Raw genomic sequence first — 25,239 nt, 5'->3', positions numbered from 1 at the left:
TGGTCTTTTCACATGCGCGTCGCTGCCATCTGGTCGGGCGAGGTGAGAAATAATATATTTTTTTATTTTTTTTAAACTTTAATTAATTATTAACTTTATGACCCATGTTAATCATTCGTCTTTTGTTCGAATAAATGGTGCTTCGATTCTTCAAAGGAAATATAGAAAAAAAAATCACAGTTCTTTCATCGTTCTATTTTTTTTTCTCGATCGCATGTATCTTTTTCTACATTTTTTTTAGTACAATGTAGAAGAGTGTGAGTATTTTCGATCGATTTTTGGTGTAGTTCCAATTGAGACAAATTTCATCTGGGTTGTTTCATCTTGGGGATGACGTGACATTCTTTCGGAATTGCTTGCAAAAAGGGCACAGTCGCGAAATGTCATAAAGAGAGTGTGATCTGCAACTCATTTTTGGCAGGTTTCTGTTTTGCTGGTTTTGTTCGCTATTGTTAATTACGAGCTTCCGTTTTTGTCACTTTTCACAGAATAGTCGTTCCAACATTTATTATCAAATGAAGATAATAGGGCAGTGAAAACGATAAGAAATAAAAGAAATTTATCATGTGAATATTTAATTTCATGTAATCATGGAGGTTATAAAAAGTAAAAATATGCCACTAATTCAAAATAGAACTTTTAATGGATAAAACATGGATTAGTTCTTAAATTTAAATTATAAAGAATATTTATGGCAAATATTATCCTAAGATTATAATAATCTCCTCTTGCTACAGTAAATATTATTTTGTAGTCTCCATTTAATCACAGTCAATATTATTTTAAAATCTCAATTTGTTATAATATTTATTATTTGCTACAGTTTTCACTATTTTACGTTCATCATTTTTTTATTCTTTGCTACAATATTTACTATTTATTTCTCAAACTAAAATAATTTATACTTCAAATACATACTGTTATAACTAAAACTAAAATAATCTATATCTCAAACACAAACTATTATAAACTAACTATAATAACTTATGACTATAATAATCAACTTTTTGTCTCAAATGCTCCATTAAACTTATGTGTGGCGGTTTGATAAATTTATTAAAAAAAGGGTAATTGAGAGTGGTAAAAATGGAAGCGGTAAAAAATGTCATGGGGGTGATTGATGTTGGAACGTGGGACAATAATTATTTGTGTCGTTCCTTCACAAAACATTTAATAACCAACCAATCAAAGAGGTTCCACAGTCTCACATCACGTCTCATCAGATCTTTTCCTGGGCCCCACCCTCCAATCAACGGCTCAGATTTCTCCTCTCTTCTCCCTGTCCATTTTCTTTTATGTTTCTCTATTCTCTCTGTCAACTCATACCTAAACATTCTTGATATTAATCCTGTGATTAATTTGAAACATAAGTGAGGTTTAAACTTAAAAATACTTCTAAAACTATAGATAATTTAATTGAGTTGTGTTTATTGTTTTTGTTATTAAATCTATTTGTTATAATTATACTCAAGTTTGTTATCTAATTTAAGTTTTTTTTTCCATCAATAATTAAGAAATAATTACTTTATTTTTTATTATTGGAAAAATATATTCTTTGTGGTTTTTTATTTTCTTTTCTTTCTTTTTTTTTATTTTTTTTATTTTTAATAAATTCAACTTGCTATGACAAGCTTCTCTAGTCCTAGGTCCAATTGAAGCCATCCAATTTGTTTTCACAAACATTATAGGTCAAAAATGCAAAATACGTTTTTGATCTATGTATATTAGATTTTGTTCTATTTTGGTCTATATATTTTCATTTATTTCACTTTTAGTTTTTGTCTTTTTAATAATCTTAATATTAGCCAATGCAATTGGGTTTTTTTTTCTGTTTATTTCTCCAAGAAAAAAATTTATATGAGCATCTCTTTGTAAAGATTTTAAGTGGGTCCGCTTGGACTATGCTATGTATGAATAATATTTTCTATTTCATAGGAGATCCTGGTCCTTTATTTATAGTTCTTGCATTAACCGGTTTGGAATTAGGTGTAGCTATATCACAAGCTCATGTTTCTACGATCTCAATCTGTATTTACTTGAATGATGCTACAAATCTCCATCAAAATGGTTATTTATTTATAATTGAACAAAAGCGAGGTTCGAAGACGCTCGACCGAGTTTACGAGGGAGAGGAACATTGAGTAGCTCGACTGAAAGGAGAGGGTGCAGGAAAAAATAGAAAATGAAGTGCTAGGGGAAAGAATTTTCTCCTTTGAAACTCATACTCATAGAAAAAGGAAAGGATGACAACCTTATAGAAGACTTTTTTCCGTTCATGGAACATTCGGAAATGCCAAATCTCTCTTTCGCGCTCCAGAGAGAACCCGAAGATAGACTTGTTCTTATGGCTCTCGAAGTGATATTGAATGAGAAACTTCATTCTGTTTTTCTTCTTTGTTCTTTTGTGTACCGAAAGAATAAGAATATACGAGATTTTGATGTTAAAGTCGTTGGATGGGGTCGGGTGAGCAGCCTTTGACTTTTTTTCTCATGCGTCTACAATTAAGATTTCTCAATCTCGTCTATTATGAAAACGTCGAAAGTCAAATTAACGATTCCTCGATTGTGTGGTTAATGAAATTAATTATTATTATTATTATCACGTAAGAAAAGACATTATGTAAATATATTTTCACAATTTACAAATAGATGCTCATAATATAATAACAATAATTATTAAATTGATTAAATAATAATAATAAATAACAAATTTAGATAAAGATTAATTTTGAAAGACAACGTTTAACATTTATTGAAAGTATATAGGCTAAAAGTGACCATTTTAATCTTTTGAAAATGAAAAAAAAAATGAATGAACCAAAATGACCATTTTTAAAAGTATAAAAACCAAAACAAATATTTATAAAATATTCGAATTAAAATAAGAAAAATTGAAAATATAGAGACTAAAATAAACCTTTTAAAAATTTAAGATAATAAAAAACAAAAAAATAAAGGGATCAAAATTGTATTTCAACCACTATTGTTTTAAGTGTTTAAATAATTGAGAGGGAAGGGGCAATAAATCATTGGAATAACCTATTTAAATTGTAGGCTTTTCGTGGCTCAAATGAGATGAACAACGAGACAACCAAATCTCAACGTGGACGAATTTTTAAATATCTATTTGAATTTCGTCGTATTTGTTTATTAATGTAATTTAAGTTCATTTCATAAGGATATCGATATGTAATTTTAGAAAATATTAAAATACCGATGTGGATAATAATTTTAATATTTCAATAATTATGTAATTTTTACTTTCAAATTAAGTATTGATCTTGTTATTAATACACACATTATTTATATCAAAATTAATAAAAGATATCGAAATTATATCGATTAATCCATAATTATTATCGATGTCAACCTCTTCGACTTACGTAAATATATCACACCGACGAATATTTCAATCATCGAAGATAAGTTAGAGTGGTTTGTTTTTTAAGTTCAATAATTATTTGAGTACTGAGAATAATATATATATATATATATATATATATATATATATATATATATATATATATAACTATGTTGTAAGTTGAACTTATTAGTGATACCAAGAAGGAACAATTTAAAGTTGATGTACTCATAATTCACACTATTGACTTTCAAATAAAGAAATGATAAATAGAGTAAATTGTAAAATTATAAATCAAGATGAAACATTTGACGAGATTGATATTTTTTCGTTGAATTCAACAAAATGTGAAGTTTGATTTGTTTTTTAGTCTAAAAATATATGTTCTAAATTTGATCAATTGAACTATGTTCATATTGACTTTGACATTGATACTGGGAATACTATTTTAAAATTCAATTTATATTTCTATTGTTAATGTTTTAGTTAGTAGAATATAAATGTCAAACATCTACCTCAATTATTGTAAAAAAAAAAAAAAAAAAAAAAAATCCAACATCAACAATACAAATATATATATATAAACATAACAAATATGATAAATTAAATTTTTATGGTACATAGCATAACCATAATTAATACAATAACGCTATTAAAAGTGTGCAATTAGCTGCATTTTGTATAAAAGATTTCAGCTATTTTTTTTTTAATTACAGATTTTAACTATTTAGCTTATTAATGTGTTAGAAGTTGTTTGGAAAGTTGAACGGGTTATAATAGTCGGTAGGTTATAATAGTTTATGTTTGGATACAAATTATTTTAGTCTAGTTATAATAGTTTGTCTTTAGAGTGCAAACTATTTTAATCTGTGTTACAAATGAGAAAAAAGAGTAGTTAAAAAAAAAATAATAAACACAGTAGATAATAAGGATTTTTCAAGTACTTGTGTAGCTAAGTGTGAATTATAATAACTTAGAATTTCGACTAATATAATGGGAAATCCAAATATTAAGTGACCTACTCCACCCAAGATAAGTTGGGGATCCAAATGCTTCCTTTAGTATTACGGTAGCTAGCATTTTCTCAAAGAAAAAAAAAAAAACTACTATAACTAGAGATTAAAGATGTTTTTAAATACATTCTCAAGTGTTCAATTTTAAAAAATAAGTCATTTTGGAAGAAATTGAGTGTTTGGTAACCATTCAGATCAATTTTTCAACTGTATTTTAATCAGTTTTTATCAAAAGTATTTAAATAAAAATGTATTATTTTTTTCAAATCAATTCAAACCGGCCTAAATTTTTTAATCACATCAAACCAAGAAAAATGGGTTTTGAGTTGAATGTGGAGTGGTTATTAAAAATATGGTCCAATTTCAGTGTGTACCCACCTCACTATTATGCTCATTTTCAACAGCAGAGTAAAGATCATTGAGAATTTTTAAAATATTCCAGTAAAAAATAATTAAAAAAAAAAAAACTAATATTGTATATTTCAAAAAGAAAGTTTGTAATAGTTAAGATACGTACTTCTTCAAGGGTCTGCTTATTTTAGAGATTTTATCATGAAATTTCAAAGAAACATTTAATATTATTATTTATTTGATAGGATTTTACTTTTTAAAACTTAAAATATTATTATTCAAAAAAAACTTAAAAGCCCATATGACATGAGTTTTCTAATACTTTCTATACATGTGAGATTTTTATATTTGGGAGATGAACATAAAAATATGGTCTAGTTAATTAATTATATTGCATATCCAACAAAAGACATCGATTATCTTACATATCTAAATACAAATATTTAAATCCTAGATATTTAATATTCATATTCATGAAACAATATATACGGTCCAAATAAGGAGCAAATGTTAAGTTTAGCTCTTCATTTTCTTCCAAAATAATAATAATATTAAAATCTTCATACCACATTTTGAAATATTAAACCTTTTATAATTAAACAAATTTGGCTTTTTTCTTTTCTTTTTTTTTTTTTAAAAAAAAAAAAAGAAAAGTGACATTTGTAGAAGTTTCTTTAAAGTTTATATTTAAAACCATGATAAAATATACCTTTCGACGTTTGAAATTTAACTCAGTTTCTATTTGGTGTTTAAAATTTGAAAAAAAGACAACATAAGTTTAAATTTGATTTCACTCGTATATCGTCCTTTTAAGAAATAATATTGACATGTGTCATATTTAATTCGTAATGTGTTCATTTCAAAAGATGAATAATTTCTATTTATCAAAAGTAGCATTGGTATTGCTGTAAAAATTTGAAAAGAAAAATTACAATATTAAAAGAGTTTGATAATAACAAAATAACAATGATGAAATTATGAAATAGAAGCTTTTTTTTTTTTTTTTCAGTTAAAAATTGAAATAAATTGAAAGAGTTATGAGGTGATGAGAGTCCCATTCCCAACTTTCTCCCTATTCCTCTCAATTTTCCTAACTTATCTTCTTTGCACATTCCCTTTCATATTTGTAATTATTCACTTTTTTTTTTTTCCTTTTCTTTTTGACCATCTTCTAAACCATAATTTTAATATTGAAAATGGCAACGGAGCAAGACAAGGTCGAAAATGCTCTTCCGATCTACAACATTACAATCATTTTTAACCTATGTTCTAATTTGGAAAGAAAAATAATTTCTACACTATACTACTTCCATTTATGATAAGCCATACCAACATCATAATTATTAAAATAAAATTTATCGTTTTAATAAAGATACTAGAAATTTTCTCACTCCCGTCCATTTTCTTAATTTAAAGTATTTGAGTCAGAAAATCCCTTATTGAAAGATTTCAGTTTTGAATAGGAAAAAAAAAAAAAAAAAATCCCATTTCATGTTTAGTCGTAAAATAATAATCGAATATTGGTAAATCTCTCCTTTATCTTGGCATGTATTGACTCGTCAGTTTAGTAAGCATTTATTTCTATTCATTTCAAATCGAAATTACGATATTCTAGAAACGATTATCTTAACTTTTACGCTAAATTATATAAAAAAATCTCTAAATTTGTCATTTTTTCAAAAGAATACCCATTTTCTTTTAGGCGTTACAATATAATTACTCCTAACCTTTCATAAATGTTTCTATATCACTGTTAGAGTAAAAAACTATTAGTATATTAGACGCAAATTAGGACCTTGAATCATGAGACAGTGAAGCAAAACAAAAATTTAGATGTAAATACTGCCATATTTGTTCCATATCTCAATTTTCGTCCAAATTTTTAAAGGATTTATACTCCAAAAGATAATGTTGAAACATATTAAAGGAAAAATCAAGGTTAATATTGCAATTCTTGAAATAAATTGGAATATTTCTTAAAGAAATGAAAATATATATATGGGTTGCTATACTATCTCAATAATTTATTAGGTAATACTTTCATTTGAACCCTAAACAACAAATTAACTTAAGAGAACATTTTAATTAACTTTTAGATTTTGGAGAGTTAATTCATTTGGATGTCAAGGATCAAAATTAGCATCATCCAGTTAAAATTCACAAATTATTCCTAAATATTTTTTCGTCTAGTTCAGATTCAAATATCTCATTTTTTAGTCGAAGATGTATATCTTAATTAATAGACTAATATTTGTCTAGTTTATTTTATTTTATTTGAACTTTTATCCATCTAGTGTATTCTTTTGAAAAGAATATTATGGAGCAAACCAATTATTATATAAACACTTTTGAAAGAAAATAGTTAAGTGCTTCGTTTAAAGCAATTTAAGTAACTGTTTTCAAAAAATTTCATCCCACTTTTGACTATAAAATGAAAGCACTGAAAAACGTTTTTAATTATTCAAAAGTAAGTTTTTACCACTATAAAATTTTAACCAAATACTGCCATTGGAAAAATAAAAATAAAAATTCAGAGCACCTTTTAGTCCTCTATATAAAAACATGTTGGTAATATATGCTAAAAACCACCATATTATTATTATTATATTATTATTATTATTTATATTATTATTTATAGATAGAGTCGAAATATCTAAATCATTGTATACCTATAATATACATGGATGATCTAGATCGAGTACTCGACCCCATCCTAACTTTATATTATCACAGGATGTCTACATCAAAGTACTCATTATTCGACTCGTCCAAATAGCATTACATATATCAATATTAATTTTTTTCCATTCAAACTATTAAGATACATTTTTATAGTTTCGAAAATAATATTACTCAATTTGATAAAAATGTCATTGAAATATTTAAATGGTTTATTCGACTTCCTACTAATTATTTATATTACTGTGTTAGAATCTGTATATAACTAGAGAGTATTGATTTTTATTAAGAAATTAGAATCTATAAAAACCCATTTTTTAGATTATGATAATGAAAACTATAATCTAACAATAAATGTGTGTATATGTAAATGTATTTCTATCGTACCATTTTAAGATCAACAATTTTCTTATATATATTTTCTACCGTGCCATTTTTAAGATCAATTTTTTCTTTTTCAACCAACTTATACTAGATTTCAACATCTTAATTAAACATTTTTTTTTCTCAAATTTATCTTTTTTTTTTTTTCTTTTCCCATCTTATTGTATAGGAATGTAAAATTCATCAAAGAAGATAGAAAGTTGAAAAAAAATATGTGAAGGAAGGGCAAAATCGTCCAACTTTCTATATTTTGCGTATTTGAAATAATGTATTTTCTAAACCTTTCATCAACAGCTGGGAGAAGAAAGTACTAGACAAGATAAACCATACTTTATATTTTCAAATGGAGGCTTTTTTTTTTTTTTAAATAATATATATATTATATTATATATATTAATTTTAAATATTTAGTTCAACAAAATATCGGTGGGTGGTTTATTTTATTTTTTTTTTATATTTGAATATTTGACCTCTTAATTAAATATATGTCTTAACCAATTACGATATGTTTAAATTTATGACTTAAAAGGAGTCGCAGAGTAGATTTGCCATAAAAAAACATAAAAATAAAGACTTTGTTTAGCCGGCAACATAAACAAGGGATTCAATGAAAATATAATTGTATATCTTATTTTTAGATATGTATTTGGTAGTAGAATAAATAAAATTCAATTCTAATTTAGACAATTATTTTAATTGTGTTTGATACTATATTTATAAACCATAAATAGTTGTAATTACCGAAATTATTATTAATTAATTATTAATCATTTGTAATAATTTTTTGTATAATTATTATTTTGTAATATTTTATAGTTTATAACACCTTACATAACATATATTTTAAAAGTTTTAATATGAATTGAGTTTATATCATGAAATATTGTTTTTATACATTTTAATCTTTTTTAAAATATAACTATACATATTGATATTCATTTAAAGTTCAAAATTTGGATACAGTTGAACATAAGAATGTCGTTTTTAGATTTTGTATTGTTTGGATCGTAAAATTAGTTAACAATTTTTCAAAGTAGAGACCATATTTTTTCTTAAATACACGTATTTATTGAATTCAGTAAACGCAAACATCGTATTAAACTTTTTGAGTAAATGATGTACTCAACCTATCTGTATGGGGTCTTCATGGATGGTGTTTCTCTCTCTTCAATAATTTTCATTTGCCACTGTTTCTTATCATATTCAAACAAAAACACACAAACACACTTTTTTCCCTTGTTTTCTCTTTACTGCAATGAAAAAAGTGGGGAAAAAAAGAGAAATAAAAGGTGAAACTTGATGAACATATTTTATTTTAGGGTTAAATATAAGTTTAGTCCAAATTTTTTAAGTTTATGTTAATATGGTTTTATGGAAAATAATAGGTGATTTTTTTTTCTTAGCATTATTTTTTTTCATGTTAAATAGGTGGAAAATAGGAAATTAATACGCTTTTTTAACATGACAATTTAGGAAATAGAAGACTGAACCTCCAATCTTCAAGATATTAGGTTATGCCAATTCGGAGTATTAAAAAAATCCGACAATCCGAACAATATGAACTACCCAACCCAAATTATAAGGATTGAGTTGGGTTAGTTTTCTTATTGGATTAGGTTGAGTTGAACTTTTTCTATTTTTTGTTGGGTTGGGTTGGATCTCGGGTTGGCTTAAAACAAATATTCGGGTTGACCCAACCCAACTCGAATTATATATATATATAATATATATATTATATATATATATATATATATATATATATATATATATATATATAAATATCTTTGTTTAATATTGGCTACTTTGAGTTAATAAATTTATAATTTTTTAATAATTTTGTTCTAAAATTGTTATAATGTTTGTATTTGTTTAAATTTTGTAATAAATATCATAAATATCTTATTTTTAACATTTGAATTTTATAAGATTTTAGTTATTAGTCATACTGTAGATAAATTTATGTATCTAAAATTAATAAGAAAAAAAAATATAACCAGACAATTCTTAGGTGGGTTTGTTTTGAATTTGAGACTTTGTTTGGGTCTTTTTGGTTGCAAATCCAATTAACCTGAATTTTTTGTTGGTCCAAAAAATACACTCAGCCCAACCTAACCTAACCCATTACACCCTAATGCCAATTATTAGCTAAGCTCGCTTTGACATACACTTACACTTTTAGTATGAAACTAGTTTCATGTTTAAAGTTTCAAATCATTTCAATTTTATGAAAATGTTACTAGAAATATTGATGTCCATATATTTTTTTTAAAATTATAAGTATAAAAAATTCATTAAAATGATTAAATTAGTCAGGTAAACATTTCTAAACCTATTATTACTAATATTAGGTTTAAATTAGTGGTATTATTTTAATATTATATTTAATCTATTTTTCTATAATATAATTGAAATATCGATCAACTCTTCATGTCATGTCAATGTTGAACTTTAACTGATGTATGTATGAAAATATAAAAATATTTGATAAAATTTTAAAATTAATATTCATGATTAGTTTGAATGAGCTTTATTTTAACTTATGTACTTCTAAACATCTGAATTTAATTCAATATTTCGATGATAGAATAAATTCTTAAAACGGTATTTATGGTTAATTTTAATCAAATATGATGATGTAATTTTAATAATAATGTCATTCAATAGAAAAGTCATTAAAAGAAATTATGTGAATATGTTTCTAGGATCTAGAAAGAAAAAGCTATTGAAAACCCTTTTTTTTTTTCTTAATAAGAAAAGTTAACATTAAATCAATCATAGTCTATTTTAAGATTTATTGGAAGTATAAAATGCCTAAACTTCTAATTTTGTGTATAATGGAATCCCATCTTTAAATTTCGTGTTCAATATATTCGTGAATTTTAAAAAAGCAAAAAATTTAAAAGACTAAATTTTGTGAGTTTAAAAGTTTTAAAATAAAATAGATACAAATTTGAATGTCCATAAACTAAATTTATAATTGAGGTCAAAATACAATTTTGGACTTTTATGCTTTAGACTATGTTCAATTTAGTCTATATACTTTCAAAATTCGAATTTTAGTTTCTGTACTTTTAATAAATCTTAAATTTAGTTTTTACTATTAGTTTTTTTTCCCAAAAACCTTTTATTATCTAATAACACTTTTACTATAAATTTTTGAAATATATTCACTACTGTATTTTTTTGCTTGAAAATTATTATTAGATTAAATTGTAAATCTGGTTCATATGGTTTGAAAAAAGAAATTAAAATTTAGTCTCTATAATCTATTGATCATAAATGGACTATTTATGAAAAATTTATCAACCTAAAGAAACTAAAATCTAACTTTTAAAATCATAGAGAATCAATTCTAATTTTTTAAAACCATATAAATCAAAATTTGTAATATCTTTTAAACCATATAAACCAAATTTGTAATTTAACTTTATTATTATTTAACCAATTTTGTTAAAGATAAGTTTCGAAAGACTAAATTTAAGATCTATTAGATGTTTATGAATTAAAATTGAAAATATAAAAGTTTATATCTTCATGATAGAAGTTTATTATGATTTATCGATGTTTTGCTAAAATATTTTCAATAGTTATATAATTTAAAATAGTTTTTTAAAAAATTAAAAATAACATTTTAACATGTAATAAAAAGAATATATTTTAACCTATATTTTTTTTTAATGAAAAGTAACATATAAGCTGCGATAATTAACCTATATAAGGCTATAATATATAAAATTTTGGGGTGAAAAGAATAGAAAGTATGAAGAAGATGAAAAACAAGAGTTGATTTCACAGAGGGTTCTATAAAAATGAGAGACATCGAAGACTCTCTCATAGTCATAGCGCGTAATCTCTCTCTAGAGTCTGTCCCTTACCTTTTTCCCTAATCTCTGGTACAGAAAAGACAGCATGAAATAATATTGGTTTCGTTGATTGATTGTGTTTTACAGAGTACCCAACAAGAGAAAACAGAGAATTGGAGAGAGAAACAGAGAGGTAAAGCCAGCCTTAAAGGGCTTTGGTGAAGAAAAGCTTCAGTAGCAGCAAAGAAGAGAGAAAAAAAAGTCACCCACCATTGGCAACTCAACTCCTCTGCTGCAATTCCAGCAGCTTTCCATTTCGTTTTGTCACAATAAACACCCAATTTTGGCTCCACCAGTTAACCCTTTTGTTTCTTCATTGTATACCCAGTTCATTCAATTGAACTTGTGTTTGTACGGAAGGAACGAAGAAAGGAAGGAAGGAACCCCCCATCATTATTTTCTTTTACCTGAAATCATTGTGTTTGTTTCCCGTGATGTTAATGGCCACCAAGCTCTAGCTTCTTCTACTGGGGTTCTACTGTACTGAGATCTGCCTTTCTCTTTGCTTCTTGCTTTGGGTTTTTGGCGTTTTAGGGGCCGAGATCTGATTTTTTCTCCCTTTTGCATTTCTGGGTTTTCTTTGATTTAACTCTGTTCTTGTTGGGTTATTGAAGGAATTTGGTTGAATCGTTGGAATTCTTCTCCCCTTAAGTTTAGAATTATAGTTTCTTTGGTTTATCAGTGGATTTTATTGGGTTCTGGGTATTGGGTTTTGTTTGTTGAACTTCGAGGTTGCTGTGGCATGAAGTCGCCAATTGAAGAGTTGTGTATGTGGGGGGTTCGGGTAGAGAGAATTAGATGCGGGTGAGGTTGAAATTGATCGTGTTCTGTAGCGAAACCGGCTTCGGCTGAGATTTTGGGCGGTGGGGGTTGGGTTGTGATATTCCCAGATGAGGTTCCGCTGTTTGTAGTTTACTTTTTGAAGATTCAGATTGATTTGCTGGTCGATTTATGGTATTTCTGTAGTGATAAGAAAGGTTGTGCAAAAAAGGTTGTTCTGCAGTCGTTGTTGCCTTCTTGGAAGATACTTTGGTGCTTCAAATTTGTGGGTCAATTTCTTTTTTGGTTTGTTGGATCTCACTGAAATGAGGCTTTCAACTGCTGGTTTTAGTCCTCAGGCCCCGGAAGGTATAAGTTTCTTCTGGTTTCTCTCTCTCTCTCCCTCTCTCTCTTTTATGACTACTTTTCCATTAACTTAGATGGCCATATTCCCATTTCGTTTCCTGCTTGATTTCTATTCCTTCTTTCTCCCGGTTTCTGGAAGACTTATTTGGGTCAATTCCTCTGTCAAATGATCCACTCTCTCTGTTGGGTGTTTTTTGTTTTGGGAATTTGTTATGTTGATTGTGATCTTTTGATGAAATGCTGGGACTCATTGAAGCTTGTATCAAATTTTTCAGGGGAGAGGAGAGTTCTTAACTCGGAGCTTTGGCATGCATGCGCGGGCCCTCTTGTTTCTCTACCTACTGTTGGAAGTCGGGTTGTTTATTTTCCACAGGGTCATAGCGAGCAGGTGAGCCGTGAGCCTTTTGAGTAGTCTTTTGCACAAATTGAAATTAGAAATTGATCCTCTTCTGATGTGTAATTTGTTTGCCTATTGTTTTAATAATCATTTCATGTTTGTGGGTTTTGAACTTCCCAACTAAGCTTTTGATTCCTGTTCATCACTTGTTTTCAACCTGGCTGAATGGACTTATTCCTTTTAATCCGAGAAGATATTCTTGATCTTCAGTTGGTTTAAGCTGCTTCTGCTTGTACTTGGATGTTGTCTGCCCGTGTTCATGTATTCTGATGATCATTAGAAGAACAACTCGATTCATATTTCTTTTTCTTAAAAATTTTCTTGTTATCTACTTTTGTTTGGAGTGCTATTTCATTCCTTTTGACCCCTTTTGGTTATATCTTATGGCCAGATCTCTACCTGGCCTGGCCAGTTTGCTCCATATTGATTTTTTTCAAGTTCATCTGAATGGAATGGAATGGAAAGTTAAATTTGATAAAGCTAACATTTTCATATGTTCTTCTGTATCCTATTGTCCTCTTTAATGTTTCCATTCCACTATTTCACAAATTACTTTTACCAATATTTAATGGTTTGAGAGGAATCGGTTGTTAACATAATATTCATTGATGTGGAGTAGGTTGCCATATCAACCAACAGAGAAGTGGATGCCCATATACCCAGTTATCCAAGCTTGCCGCCACAACTTATCTGTCAGCTTCACAATGTTACAATGCATGTAAGGCTTGTCATTGACTTCTAGCATGGGTTTGTTCAAACTCCAAAGGTCCTAATTGAATGACTTGATGATTGCAGGCAGATGTTGAGACAGATGAAGTGTATGCCCAAATGACCTTGCAACCGCTCACTGCTGTATGTTACTTTCACTTAATTTGAATAATGTATTTGTAGGTCTGAAGAAGAACTTTTCCTGAAAAGTTTAACATTTTCTATAGCAAGAGCAAAAGGAGCCTTATCTTCCTGCTGAGTTGGGTGCCCCCAGCAAACAACCAACCAATTATTTTTGTAAAACATTGACAGCAAGTGACACAAGTACACATGGAGGATTTTCTGTTCCTCGTCGTGCTGCTGAGAAAGTGTTTCCTCCATTGGTAATTCTATGGATGCCTTTGAAACATTGACCTTGATCACAAATACTCGTTGATGTAGTTTAAAAAAGTTGTTAACTGAGAAATATCATGTTTCGACTTCTAGGACTTCTCTCAGCAGCCACCTGCTCAGGAGTTAATTGCAAAGGATCTGCACGATAATGATTGGAAATTTAGGCATATCTTTCGTGGTAAGTTTTGTGAGGTTAATGTTTTAAAAACTGCCCCTACTCTTTCACCTCCCCTTCCAAGCAGCTTTTATGGTCTAATTATATTTCCTATGCAGGCCAGCCCAAAAGGCATCTTCTTACAACTGGATGGAGCGTGTTTGTAAGTGCTAAGAGGCTTGTTGCTGGCGATTCGGTTATCTTTATTTGGTTCGTTTCTATGCTCTTCCTTGTATGTAGGCTCTATTAATTAATATTTCAAAATAGAACTTCAGCATTTGTGTGACTGAAGCTATATGACTATGCAGAGCATATGGGCTGGCTGTTCATTCATTTAAACTCCACATTTATTCGTTCAAATTTATATCATATTTGCAATGATGGGACTTTTCAGGAATGAAAAGAATCAATTACTATTGGGGATCCGTCGAGCTAATCGACCACAAACGGTGATGCCCTCATCGGTTTTATCTAGTGACAGCATGCACTTGGGGCTTCTTGCTGCTGCAGCACATGCAGCTGCTACAAATAGTCGGTTTACGATATTTTATAATCCAAGGTTTGATTTAGCGAGGATAGTGCATTGCCTATTTCTTGTTCTTGTGAACAGTTCTTGAGCCTTTTTAGTTTTGTTTATGACTTGAAGTCTCATTATTTTTTCATTCAGGGCTAGCCCATCAGAGTTCATCATACCTTTGGCCAAGTATGTCAAAGCTGTGTACCACACCCGTGTTTCAGTTGGTATGCGTTTTAGAATGCTATTTGAAACAGAAGAATCGAGCGTTCGTCGGTAGGTTTTTAAACATTTTTAGCTATTTGTGATTTGAGTTAACTGATCAGTAGTAATTGCCTTTTGTGGGGTATGTTTTATTCCCTTCGTAGACTGTACTTTCACATTTAATTGTGTAGCATCCAATTGACTTCACTTCACCAGATTCCATTAATTATATGTGTATATGTGTGTGTTTGTGGGGTCATTCATTGAGAAATTGAACTGTGGAATCATGGACCTCTAAGAGTTGCGTATGTCTTCCAGTTACATGGGGACCATTACTGGTATCAGCGATTTAGATTCTACCCGGTGGCCAAATTCACACTGGCGCTCAGTCAAGGTTGGTTTACTTTACCATTATAAGACGAATTCGGAGTTCAATTGTCTAAGCAATTACTTAACTTTTGTGTTGTGTAGGTTGGATGGGATGAATCTACAGCTGGGGAGAGACAACCAAGGGTTTCCTTATGGGAGATCGAGCCACTTACAACCTTCCCAATGTATCCTTCTCCATTTCCCCTCAGGCTTAAGCGACCCTGGCCAACTGGATTTCCCTCTTTCCATGGTATAATACTATGAGACTAGCATAATACATTTTTCTGCCTTTGTATGGTTTTGAAGTTTGGTTTATCCTTTCCCCTAGCCTTCTGTATGTTGTATTTAGCTATCAAGAGAAGTATCCTCTGTTGTATCTAATGAACTCGGCTGTCCGCTTCCTGTCTCAGGTCTCAAAGAGGATGATCTGGGATTAAATTCTCAACTAATGTGGCTACGAGGAGATGGTCTAGATCGTGGAATTCAACCTCTAAACTTCCCTGGAATTGGAGTTGCACCTTGGATGCAGCCGAGGCTTGATGCTTCTATGGTGGGTCTGCAGCCGGAGATATATCAAGCAATGGCTGCTGCTGCACTACAGGAGATGAGAACCGTAGATCCTGCTAAGGCGCAGGCTGCTTCGCTTCTTCAATTCCAGCAATCCCAAAATCTTTCCAATAGGCCTGCTACTTTCATGCCACCTCAAATGTTGCAGCAGCCTCAGCCTCAACCTCCACAGACCTTTCTTCAAAGTGATGAAAACCAACATCTCTCTCATTCTCAGGCCCAAAGCCAGCCTACTGTTCTTCAGCAGGAGATAAAGCATCAAACATTCAACAACCAGCAGCAACAACAGCAACAACAGCAACAACAGCAACAACAGCAACAATCACAACAAGTGTTTGATCACCAACAAATTCCAAGTCCAATATCTACAATGTCTCAGTTCAGTTCTGCATCCCAATCCCAATCCCAATCCCTGCAAACTATTCCTCCATTATGTCGGCAGCAGAGTTTTTCTGATTCAAATGCCAACCATGTAACGAGTCCTATCATTTCACCCTTGCATAGCCTGTTAGGTTCATTTCCGCAAGATGAATCATCTCAATTGCTTAATCTGCCTCGAACCAACCCCATGATCCATTCATCTACATGGCCGTCAAAGCGAGCTGCAGTCAATCCTCTTCTCTCTTCTGGAAATTCTCAGTTTGTTCTTTCCCAAGGGGAAAACATGGGGACAACTCAGACTAATATCTCTCAAAATGCTATTTCATTGCCGCCTTTTCCTGGAAGAGAGTGTTCATTAGATCAAGGGAATGCCGATCCGCAGAGTAATCTTCTCTTTGGTGTCAACATAGAGCCTTCATCTCTTCTAATGCAGAATGGTATGCCGAATCTTAGGGGGATTTGCAGTGACAGTGACTCAACAGCTATACCTTTTTCATCAAATTATGTTAATACTGCTGGTACCAACTTCTCTGCCAATCCAACTGGGACAGGGACACCTTCCAATTGCATTGAGGATTCAGGTTTTTTGCAGTCTCCAGAAAACACAGGCCAAGTAAACCCACCAACCAGAACCTTTGTAAAGGTTTGCTCTCTTTACCAAACTTGGTTTGATTCATTTCACTTCTTTTTTTTTTGCGTGCGTGTGCATGTGTATGTGTGTTCCCTTGCTCCTCCTCTTTTTGATGATTGTATTGTTGGAATTTCAATAGGTTTACAAGTCGGGGTCCTTTGGTAGATCACTGGATATTTCCAAATTCAGTAGCTACCACCAGCTACGCAGTGAGCTTGCTCACATGTTCAGCCTTGAAGGCGAGTTGGAGGACCCTTTGAGATCAGGCTGGCAGCTTGTATTCGTTGACCGGGAAAATGATGTCCTTCTTCTTGGGGACGATCCCTGGCCGTGAGTTGCTGACCTTTTTACTATATTTTCAATGGAGAATTATATCCTTTAAGAATTTCTATTCCCTAATTCTTCATCAATGTGGTACCTTTTTATTTTTGTTGAAACTCTTTGTTCTTTCTTGACGAGCATGGTTTTGTCTTTTCTTTGACAGGGAGTTTGTCAACAGCGTGTGGTGTATCAAGATACTTTCACCGCAGGAAGTGCAGGAGATGGGCAAACGTGGCCTAGAGCTCTTGAACTCGGTCCCAATTCAGAGGCTCTCAAATGGCAGTTGTGATAACTACGCCAACAGACAGGAGTCATCCAGAAATTTGAGTACGGGGATAACTTCTGTCGGGTCTCTCGAGTACTGAGGCATTTAACCGGTCAACATGCCTTCTCTGTACTATTAGCTCTCTCGGTTACTTTTCTTGAGAATGTAAAAGCAATCTTAGTTTGTTAACTTGAGCTCAGATATGAGCCAGAAACTGTAATTAATTAAGTGATTCCTTCTCTCCCTTCTGTTTTTCTCATACATACAGGTATCAGGACAGCTCTGTATGACTGGAGATAGCTTTTGCTATTTGCTATATATTGCAGTCTATAAATGAAGTTCTATTAGAATGGCTAAAACCTTTTTGTCTTGTTTGGTTTGTATTTATTGAGCTTCAAAACTATGAAGAAAATAAAAAGTTCCATGTTTATGCTTTGTCAATTGAGCTTTTAGTGACTTAGCTAGCTTAGCTTTAATGATAATTTGATGTAATGGAGTTGATTTCAAAGCTAATTTTCTGGTTTTGAAAGCAACTGGTTTCTGTACTAAAAATGACTGCAAAAAGGTTCTTAAAAACAAACCATTTGTGGAAATTTTTGAAGGAAAATGAGAGAACTTTTAAAAAAGCAGTTGTGCATGCATTTTTTTAAACAATCCACAAGTTATGATTTTTATTAGAACAGTGATTGGGAAGCCATAATTATGAGAAACAGGAGGTAAAATTTACTTGGTTAGGAGTTGTCTGATCTTAGAGCTCCAAAAACTACTTTATTTACATAATGGTGATGCCCCATGGGCCCTTTTGATGTAGATGGGGATGTCTCCTAAATTTTATCACTGTCCAACCAAATGATTCCCTCATTTTCCATTGCACAAAGGAGGGAAAATTCATCCAATAATAAATTGATTGAAACAACTTATTAGTATTTTCTTTGTTAAAAAATTCGAACCATCTAACTTATTAGTATTTTCTTTAAAAAATTCAAATCATCGTAGATGAAATTTGGACCTTGCGAAATATGCCCAAAGTTAGGAAAAAATGTTGGACTCAAGCTCGAGCTAACTAATCATTGATTTAATCAAATCTAATCCTAATTTTGGTAGATAAGAAAAAATTAATAATTCCAGGTCATTCTTCCTATAAATATATTATTATAACTTTATGAGGGAACTTGATTTGGAACTTAAACTTCTGACTTCTTCTCCTTAGTAGAGTCAGTGTCTTTGACTTTAGCATCATAGTCATTTTCTTTGTTTTGCAGGTCGTTTCCTCCTAAATTACAATCACTGAAAACCATATGTACTTTTTCTAGTCTGAATTTTGGTATCAATAGAAGCAACAAAATAATTTGATTTATGTAGATAGTTAATTATTTTTTTGAGTTCAAACCGTGAATTTAAAAAAGTTTATCGTGTAATTAAATATAGACTTGGCTACTTTCAATTTTTCCTTGAACATAGATATGACTACTAATTAAAATAATCCATATAAATTTGCATGCTTTGTGATACCTTTAGCAATAAGAAATAATAGACAAGAAATAGACTTGAGGGTTTTTTTTTTTTTTTTTCAAATGTAGACTTAGGTCATTAATGGATAGAGTAAATTGTAAAAGGAAAACATTATAGAAAAAGAAGATATTGAGGAAGAAAAGGGGAAAAAAAAGAGAAAAAGATGCTAAAAAGTAAGGCATAGTACATGAAGGTACTAATTTGGAGGGATGAGAAAAAAGACAAGATAGAGCACCATAAACTACTAGGCACAAGCACAACACCCCAACCCACTCATTATTGTTGGGGTTTTATCATTATTTATTTATTTATTATTATTATTATTTATTTTCAACCCAATATTTTCTAGGCCACATCTTCAAGTATTAAAATTTGGCTCCTCTCATATGAATGTTTAAAAAAAAAAAAAAATAAATAATTAAAAGAAAATCTTGAAATTTTTTTTAAAAACAAACTATTTATATAAAATAACAAAATTTTAATCTTTTTCATGTCTATTAGTCACTAATAGAAGAACAATAGAACTATTTGATTAAATTGTACAACATACACCTAAACATACACAATTGAAAATGATACACCAAGTTATAGGAAAAAATGAAAAAATATATGTATATGTAACATCATTCATAGGTAAAAAAAAAATTGATTATAAGATATTATCTGTCAGATCAATTCTTATTTATCACTTCAAAAGTTCAAGTTTTGGGGAAAAAAATTATATTAAAAAAAAAAAGTAGAAGGGCAAAATCATTCATCACAACCATGAAAGAGACATTGTCCATCCATCCAATTTCATGCCATGTAGCTTTCTCAGTTACTTTAAGAGTGAAACCATGTCCAAATCAATTCTACATAACTTCAAAATTGCCATGTTCTTGAGTGCTTTTCATTTACCATCAAATCTTTTGATCAATTCAATTTCCAGTGAAAATCAAGCCAAATCCACAAGGGCAAACAATCAAGCTTTCTCACTGTATTAGGTACAACTTACAATAAGGGAAAATGGCTCTCTTCCTATTGAGATTTTTCATCGAGAAAATGAAGTTACTTCTCTCTGTTTATTCAATATGGACACTCACTCTTGAGGTAAGGATTTAATTCATCAACTGCAAAATTCTCTTCTGGGAACTAACTGAAGCTGTTTGAAAGATGACTCTCCTGAATAATTCATAGTTCTTTTCTTCCCTTTTCATGGGAGGATTTTGGTTTTATCACAGCCAACCACAACAAATGTACGGAGACGAAGGCATCCGTCCTGTCTGCCGAATATGTTCAGCCTGGGCTGCTGCTCTTTCTGCTTCTTGCTTCTTCCGACACTCGGCCGCTGCCCGTTTTTCTTCTGATTTTTGCCTTGTCATGGCAATTTTCTTCATCATCTTCACTTCAGCTTGAGCTCTCATTTGCTCAACTTGGGCCTGATTTGTGTCAAGCTTTAGATCAGTACTAATATGGTTGCCATACTTTTGGCAATGACAGACTTTCATTGTTATGATATGGGATCTCCCTTTTAGTTCATCCCTTCATAAAAAAGATAGCCAATTTACTTAATCTAAATCTTTAAAAGAAATCTAATTACCTCCACCCTCCGCATTTCGGCCTCAAGCTTCGTTTTCTGCTGGCTTTCCCATGCTTGGATTTTGATCTCTTCACGTTTATATCTAAGCAATGTCAAAATTTTCTTATCAAATTAGAACGAATAACTTGCCATTAGATCTCCTAGATCTTAAAACTTGATAACCGTAAGCATTATAAAGGGTTACTGGTAACTACAAGGGTAATGAAGTACATGAATTATAAGAGGAAAACCTTGCCATATGCTTAGACTTTTCAACTTCCTCCCATACAGCAGCACGTTTTTCAAACTCTGCTCGTTCGAGTGCCTCCTTGTCAGCATTTTCAGCATTCTGTCTTTTCTTTTCTGGCTCATCCTTGCTTGCCCAAGCAGCAATATTTGTCTTGCCGAGCTGCATACCAAGTGCCAGAATCTCTCTTCTTGTCTTGAGCTTCATTTCATCTTCTGATAGTTCCTTTTTGCCATTTTCTGTCGATTGTTGCAACCCGGTCAGAGATTGCTCAATAGGAGTTGGAGCTGGTGCATCTCTCCGAGGTGTGGAGGGAATTGAAGAAGTCGGGCTGCGAAGTGGAGATGCCCCAATGGGAGTAGCTGTTCTTGAAGGCTCTTGACTAGGAACTGGGGTCATTTCAGTTCCCATATCTCTCATTGAAACTGCCCTTATTGCAGGGATGCCTGAACAATTAAACATTTATACTTATACATAAGCAAAATATTTTTACAAAAAATCAAAACAAAGAACATAAATGAGATAGATGAGGGAAAAAACTAAATTAGTTTTGATCTTATACCTGTAGAATCTTCTTTACTAGCTTTTGAGGATGGCTTGTGATCCACTTCCTTCAAGTCCTTAATTTGAGAACATGAATCAATCAACACATTATCTGCACCGGAATAAACACCAGCAGGCACAAAAGAGAACTTCTCGGGCCCCATCTGCATTCCAGATTGACAGAAATCAACGTGCTTTGCCTCCATGACTCTACCAATTGACGACCGAAGCTCAGAGTTTGCAGATTCAGGAGCAACCCTCACCATATTCGTTGCCATCATTCTATATCCATGGTTTTGTGGAACATTCTTCTTAGAATAATTAGCAGCCTGCCCATTGTTTTGACGATTCATTATCCATTTCTCTGCATCATTCCACTTCGATGGCATCGGTCTCAAGTGGGACCTTGAGATGGAACTGTGTACAGACCTCTCCCCCTTGTGAAACTCGAAACTAGATGAACTTGCATTACTGTCATAATCCAGATTTTCATCTTCTACTGATTTCGAAGGGTGTACTGTGCTTGAATTACAACCATCACCTTTCAGACATTGCTGCATTCTATTTCGAACGGATTCACCGTTTTCCTTTGAGAGAAACTCTTTCGGTAGGCCTGAAGACCGATCATTTGGTTTTGGGTCTGAAACTGACTGATTCAAAACCTTTTCAGATGGAACTTCCAAGCAGGAAGATGTCACTGCACGACATACAATGTCTCTACATCAGTAAAAATATAGACACAACATATCTTCCACCACCTTCAGACATAATTTAATGAAATTCACTAGGTGACAGAAACTTATGCTATAATTTGAAGAAAAGGGAATAGAGACGAAAAGGGTAAAGAAGAGAGCGTGAGATGGACAAACCTTCCTCGTCAAAGCCACCACTTTCTGTGCCCAATAATAAACTATTTCTGACAAACTCAGAGTCTTCAAGCTTGGAGGGAGAAGTTCTTGAAGAGTTGCTGTTTGATCCATCCTTCTTTTTATGGTGATGAGGACCCATAAGCTTCATCCTCAGTTTACTTGGAGAAATTATACCTGTCTGAAATAGAGAAGAACACCCATAAAACTCTCTTCCATTACAAAAAAAATAACTACTGAAAAAGAAAGAACAAAAAATATTCTATTCTGTCTTAAGTAGTTGGAACAGACGCATCACTCACAATCAGAATTGATTTCAACTCCAAACAAATTAAAAGCAATCACTAGATTCAATCCCACACTCAACAAACCCAGATCAAGAAATAACATGCTCACCAATCAACCTAAACAAGAGTTCTTCTTCTTCCCATACATATTCAAACAAACATAACACTAGCCGAGTAGTTCCAGGTGAAAAAACAGGGACAAACTTCAGCACAATTAAAACCCAGAAGAACAAGAACAATCCAACCCAAAAACCAAAGGAAATCAGAAAGCAAATGAAAAATGGACTTGGGTATTCCCAGTTTCCTAGCTAACATGGAAAAGAAACACCCACCTGAACTTTGTGAATCCTCTCGTACTCCATTAGAGCTCAACTCTCTCTCTCTCTGTGAAGATGGAACTCTGCAGATAGGCTGGAGAGAGAGAGAGAGAGAGAGAGAGAGGAAGAAATAAAGAGAATGGCCGGAGAAAAAAGAAGAAAGAAGACCCACAAGACAATTTTTCAGGGTATTTGGAAATACCGACAAAGAGTGGGAAATAAGAGAGCAGTTTTTTCTTTTCCTAGAAGCTCATGAACAAATCCAACAACATACTGAAGAACCCATCTCGGATTTTCTCCACGGCAGTCGGCGGACCCACCAAAATGAGGTGGCGAGATGAGAAGGAGACACTGAGGGGATGGTCGGCGATTAATTCAAATGGAAATGGGAGAAGATGGGTTTTGAAATTAGTAGTTGGGATTTGGGAAGAAGACAAAGAGGAGTGAAAATTATGGGAAATGATTAAAAGAAAGGAGGAGGAAGGAGGAAGAAGAGGAAGAGCATTGAACAATGAACAGTGAAAATGATGGGAAAGCAGAAAGGAGAAAGGGGAAAAAGGAAAGTGGAAATTTCAATTTTCCTCTGCATAGAAACTGTTGAAGTAAAGTAATGGTTCATTCATTCATCATCCCTCGATCAAATTGACTAAATAATGAATAGTGAAAATGTTTTTTTATAACACAATTGATCATAAATTCGAAGCTGTTTAGGAGAGTGAGATACAACCAATTATAAAAAATCGAAATGGAAATATGATCTAAAACGTGAAAACAGTAGAGAGAATTGAACTGTGGAAATAGAATGAGTTTAATATCATAGCTTGGATCTAAAACTCTCAATCCAAATATGTATTTTGGATTACATTCCGTTCCAATAAAATAAGTCGTCCTTTGGTGATTACTAAAAAATATAAACTAATCGCAAACAAATACCTCACTAAGAACATAGGACATTCAACATGGAAAATTAGAAAATCGCAAATTCCTTTGATCTTTTAAACTAGATGAAAAAGAAAACTAAAAACTATACCACTCACAAGTGATTGAATAATAAAATTATATAAACAATGATGATTAACAAAAACAACCACAAACGATGGACGATCAATATAGAAACATCCATGATATCTTTTGTTATCAACTTATCAATAACTGACTCAATAAGAACACAAATAATATTTGTTGAATCAGATTTCACGATGATTTTTTTCGTTAGCTTTAAATTTTCATTGTAATATTTGTTTTATTAAATCTTCAAGAGGGGTTGAAAACCAATAACCATTATTTCTTCTTCTTTCATCGATAAAGCTACAGATATTTTTTTTTAAAAAAAGGTTAATTTTGAAAGAGATTCACATGATGATAATAATAATAATAATAATAATAATAATAATAAAGAAAAAAAAAAGAAAAGAGTGTAGTAATTTGGGAGGTTGGATTGACCGTACGACAGAGATCAGAAGAGAGTCAGAAGGGGACTTTGGATGGGGATTTAGCAACATTTCCATACCTTCTCCACTTGTTATTTCGGGAAAATATATATTTTTTTTTCTAAAAAAATACAAAAAGAAACATCTCTAAATCGAAATCTCTTCATAAAAAATATGGAAGATTACAGTTGAAAAATCTTGAATTTATTTTGTCGGCATTTCGAACAATTAAGTATAACAAAATTCGTATTTAATATATTTATTTATTTATAATTATTTATGATTATGACTTCGGGGTTTAAAGTAGCGTGCTATATAAATTTTCTGTGCTTGGAGGCATTGTTTGGTGTATTCAGAAAATATTATATCTAATAATACTGTTCTCCATCTACTCCATGGACGTAGCTAACACACCATAAGTGAACTACGTATATCTGTTTGTTGATTCTTTTTACTTTTTTTTTTTGTATTCTTTAATTGCTAATTACGTAACAATTACAACTGGGAATATACTCTATCTAGGATCGAGAGAGACTCCAAGAGGAAGCCAAAGCTACGAAAGCATGAGTGGCGTTGTTTGCCTCTAAGGAACGTGACAAAAATGTGAGACATTGATAATAATGTCCACAAAATCAATGTCTCTCACATAAACTAGAATATCAATATAAGGAGAAATACAATCCATTAATAAGATTAATAACTTCGAGGGAATCAGATTCCACAGCAAACACCAACAGACATTCAAAGATGTTTCGGCTTAAGCAAAAAATTTAAAAAAAAAAAAAAACCCTTTTTGAGT

General features: G+C 31.4%; 2 protein-coding genes across 2 annotated transcripts; one reads left to right on the top strand and one right to left on the bottom strand.

Annotated features, from left to right (window-relative positions):
• The first annotated feature begins 11,567 nt into the window (after positions 1-11,567).
• Positions 11,568-18,039, top strand: LOC120073265 (auxin response factor 6). The gene is made up of 14 exons (XM_039026003.1): positions 11,568-12,779; positions 13,052-13,164; positions 13,793-13,891; positions 13,969-14,025; positions 14,109-14,264; positions 14,368-14,452; positions 14,548-14,638; positions 14,823-14,987; positions 15,096-15,218; positions 15,465-15,540; positions 15,618-15,765; positions 15,926-17,106; positions 17,234-17,424; positions 17,579-18,039. Exons 1-14 carry the CDS (start codon positions 12,737-12,739, stop codon positions 17,778-17,780), a joined length of 2,730 nt encoding a protein of 909 aa, XP_038881931.1. The 5' UTR covers positions 11,568-12,736; the 3' UTR covers positions 17,781-18,039.
• A 2,009-nt stretch (positions 18,040-20,048) lies between these two features.
• On the bottom strand, positions 20,049-23,560 carry LOC120073266. The gene is made up of 6 exons (XM_039026004.1): positions 23,026-23,560; positions 22,410-22,587; positions 21,560-22,237; positions 21,002-21,443; positions 20,772-20,853; positions 20,049-20,610 (listed from the first exon to the last, which is right to left on the bottom strand). Exons 1-6 carry the CDS (start codon positions 23,053-23,055, stop codon positions 20,407-20,409), a joined length of 1,614 nt encoding a protein of 537 aa, XP_038881932.1. The 5' UTR covers positions 23,056-23,560; the 3' UTR covers positions 20,049-20,406.
• Positions 23,561-25,239: the final 1,679 nt, after the last annotated feature.

The sequence above is a fragment of the Benincasa hispida genome, chromosome 3, assembly GCF_009727055.1.
Source record: "Benincasa hispida cultivar B227 chromosome 3, ASM972705v1, whole genome shotgun sequence".
In the NCBI taxonomy this organism is placed as follows: domain Eukaryota; kingdom Viridiplantae; phylum Streptophyta; class Magnoliopsida; order Cucurbitales; family Cucurbitaceae; genus Benincasa; species Benincasa hispida.
The sequence above is the reverse complement of the archived record's forward strand: the minus strand, read 5'-3'. Positions and strand labels throughout refer to the sequence as shown.